The following is a 3684-nucleotide window of genomic DNA, read 5'->3' as shown; positions in this document are numbered from 1 at the left end:
CTCATCGCCTCCCGTTCCCTCAGGAAGGATGCCCCACTCACCAGTGAGTCATCCAAGGCAGTGATCGAGTTATAGCTGAAGTTCACAGTCTGCAGTTCCAACCACGGGAGAGCACAGCTCAGATCTCCACCACATGCTGAAATGATTTCCTAGAAGAAGCAAGGAGCCATTCCTTGGTGAGCACTAGCTGTTACAGTAACAGCAGATGAACACGGAACAATTAGCCTAGAAGAAGGCTGGCACCACGTGCATTACAGACCCTGCCTTGCCTAGAGGGGCAACGACTTTCATGTCACTAATTCAAGTATTTGGAGGTGGTGGGAATTCCACAGCTGGCTATTTAGAAGGAAAGGGAGATGCTTTTGCTTCCTGCACTCAGGTGGCAATAGTTAACCTGGGGCTTTACAATTCACAGACTATAAACACTAAGTACAAAGATTCACACTAACAAAACCTTTTTCAGATCTCCATCAAAGCAGAAGTTATATCACGCCCTGGCCAAAAATCTTGTGCTCTGGAAGACAAAAGAAGCTCTCAAAGCAGCAGCCCCTGCTCCCCAGGAGGCAGCTGCTTCTGTGCCACAGACAGAAGCCCAGAGCCCCACACAGCCAGCATAGCCCCCCCTGCTCAGTTCTCCCTGGCTGGAGCTTGCCTTCAGGTCTCAGAATCCTGGTGGGCACCAGTGCAGGTAAGACACTGGAGCACAGCATTCCCCCTGACAATCCTCTCTAATTCAAGGCTGCTGAAATACGACGAAATAAACCTTGACCAGCTGCAGGCCTCTGAATGTGACAACAGCCAGAGAGACAGAACGGTCAGATCCAGCTGATACAAATATTGACCGGAGCCAGGAATTCTCAAGCAGCTGAAGAGGAGACTAGAGAGCACATGCATATCCAACCAGGGAATAAACTTCAATGCTGTCTGAGTCAGGATTAGGACTGACATTCCCGAGAATGAGGAAGAGAGAAAAAGCCATATGGACTGACAAGATGGCTAACACTGTCTTCTACATCTTCCCTGTGTGAAGGGCTGTAGGATCAAGACAGCCTTCCTCCTGCAATTTTCCCCACAAGCAGCACAGAGACACTCACCTCCAATGTACTGATACACTTGCAACAGGTTAGTGATTCCAGCTGAGAATAGACAAATCGCAGTCCCCGGAGGCAGTGGGGAGGGACAGACCTCAACTGCAGAAGTGATGAGAAAGTAAGGACAACATACATAAAGATATTACAGGGTAAGAGCAGCTGCCATCCCAGGCCCATCTCTGCAAGGGGTCTCCTATTTCCCCGCTGGAGCCTCCACCCCAAATGCTCCAGTCTTTGCTCATATCTGAGCTTCATCCCAACAAGTGTTGCAGGTTTAGACTCGGCCTTTCAGTGAGGCCACAGAAGCTTCAGGAGCAGAGGCATCCTGCAACCACAAAACTCAGTCAAGAAAAGCCAACGAGCAAGACTCAACGCCGGTTCTGCCTCCTATACTTACCTCCAGATGCCGGAGGGACTTGAAAGGGAAGATCTTCACAGCAGATTGCAAAACACAGTTTGGAACATGAACGAGCTAGAAAAAAAATCAGAAAAGAAGTCTCATGTCAAGCTCGATTTGTGCTGCAAAACCGCCCTCCTGACACACCGACTGCGGCCCCGCCTGCAGCTCATGTGTTCAGTACCAAGCTCTCCCCCGACGCTGTTATCAGCACGGTCTCCTGGCCCCACAGCTCAACAGAGGTCAAAGAGAAGCGCATGTTAGCCAGCACGAGATCACAGCCTGCCAGACTACAGAGCTCCTTTTCTTCTCCTTCCCCACCATGGCTTCACCACTTTCAGAACCCCAGCGAGGCCTGACAGCTGGATCATCCACCACTAATAAGTCTCCTAAATAAAGACCAGTCTAAGTGCTGGAGCTCTGTTTATCGAGCAACCGAGCTGAACTAGCACACTGGTGGGAGGCATGCGTGTGCATTTCACCAGAACAGGCCAAATAAGGCAAATCACAAGCAGATACGATGGAAAATAGAGCTGCTCCCCGAGACACAGTTAGCCTTAGGCACCTACAAACCTCCCCTTTTGCATTCTGTAATGCAGCGACAGGCTCGTTCACCGCAGGGTAGTTAGGCTGTGTTCACGTACCACAAAGTACTTTATTAAATCCAGGTTCTTATGCTTTCTACAGACAGCACATAAATAGTATTTAAGACAAAGAGAGTAATGAAGTAGTTAACGCTTCCACTGCGGACACGAGAGTACAACTGCAGAGCCCAGCTCTGCCAGCTACATCCATGTTGAGGCAGAAGTGACTCATCAGGTGCAGAACAGACACCCCAAGGCCTCATCAGCACTCCTGCTCCCTCAGTTACAGCTCTGACAGCGATGAATCACTGCCCACTGCCTGCCAGCACCAATGCAGCACGTTGAACTGGACCGTTTGCAGGGGAATTTTGCGTTGGGAAGCTCTGACAATCAACTTTAGCAAAGTTTATTTCAGATGCCACCCTTGCTCTGTGTCCTGGTTGTCTCCTCTCACTCCATTGTCTTCAGACTGATAGAAATCAGTTGTTTCTTCAAGGAAATCAGTTACTGCACCAGAATGGGTAGTTTCCCCTTATATGCTTGTTATAGAAAGAGAAAATTTTTCAGTTAACATGAACATTCACCACAACACTCTCAGCACAGGCCATAGTGCTTGGTCACAACACCTTCTGAGCACCACTGTGGAACCTAAGAACAGTTGTTAATTCCTCCTAACTTTTCAGGCCCATTTCACTTCTGCTACCCTCCTAACAGTGCCCCAGTGCTACATATAATCATGTACAGTCTTGTAACACTTGCTACTTTTCAAAAGGCCCCCTGAAGAATCCCTGGCTCCGTACTTTTATCTTCATCAGTCTTCTTAAAATTAATGAGGACACATTAGTAGCAATATGTCACGCTGTGAAACAAATCAGCCAGAACCACTGTCCAGGCAGAAGCATGCAAAATTCAAAAATAAGGAGTAGAGGTCTCAGAGTAGTGGGTGTGCACAAGGTCTGACTGCTCTGCTCAAACATCCCAGGCTCTGCTGCCTTGTGCAGATCAATCGTCACTCAGGGAGCACTTTGCTGTGCTCAGCTGCCAGACACTGAATGAATTGCTCAAGCATTTCAGGAAATAATTGTTTCCCAGCAATGTCAACACCTTACCAAGGTCAAAACCCCTGCTGCCCCTGTTTTTAACTCTGAAAAACCTTCCGCTGAGTTGGATGGCTGATCACAGAATCATGGACTCGTATGGGTTGGAAGGGACCTTAAAGATCCCCCAGTTCCACCCCCCCTGCCACGGGCACGGACACCTCCCACTGCATCAGGTTGCTCAAAGTTCTGTCCAACGTGGCCTTGAACACTTCCAGGGATGAAGCATCCACAACCTCTCTGGGCAACCCGTTCCAGTGACCTGAAATGAAGCAGCTGCCCACTGCGATGCTGAACTATGACTCCGTGCGACAGCCCTGCGGGAGCTGCCCGACACATGCAGCCCGCACATCGGACGGGGTCAACAGGTGCCGAAGGGGGACACGCTGCATCTGCCACCCCCACTGGCTGGCCCTGCGGCACCCTCGGCCCCTCATGCCCCGGCCAGGCAGGTACAGACCTTCAGGGAGTGAGTCTTCTGCAGGACATCGAAGAGGAACTGCGCCTGGAGGATG

At 50.1% G+C, this 3684-nt stretch overlaps 1 protein-coding gene across 1 annotated transcript in view; it reads right to left on the bottom strand.

Moving 5' to 3' along the window:
* Positions 1–3677, bottom strand: part of STK11IP (serine/threonine kinase 11 interacting protein) — a gene marked incomplete at its 5' end in the record, with an annotated part of 18037 nt that extends 14360 nt beyond the window's left edge. The window contains 4 exons of the mRNA XM_009874369.1: positions 42–149; positions 1095–1190; positions 1489–1563; positions 3630–3677. Of these exons, the coding sequence (XP_009872671.1) occupies positions 42–149; positions 1095–1190; positions 1489–1563; positions 3630–3677 (327 nt within the window). The remainder of the gene's footprint in view (positions 1–41; positions 150–1094; positions 1191–1488; positions 1564–3629) is intronic.
* Between the last annotated feature and the right edge of the window lie 7 nt (positions 3678–3684).

This window comes from Apaloderma vittatum, unplaced genomic scaffold (assembly GCF_000703405.1).
Source record: "Apaloderma vittatum isolate BGI_N311 unplaced genomic scaffold, ASM70340v1 scaffold16328, whole genome shotgun sequence".
Lineage (NCBI taxonomy): Eukaryota > Metazoa > Chordata > Aves > Trogoniformes > Trogonidae > Apaloderma > Apaloderma vittatum.
This window is presented reverse-complemented; position numbering and strand designations above follow the sequence as displayed.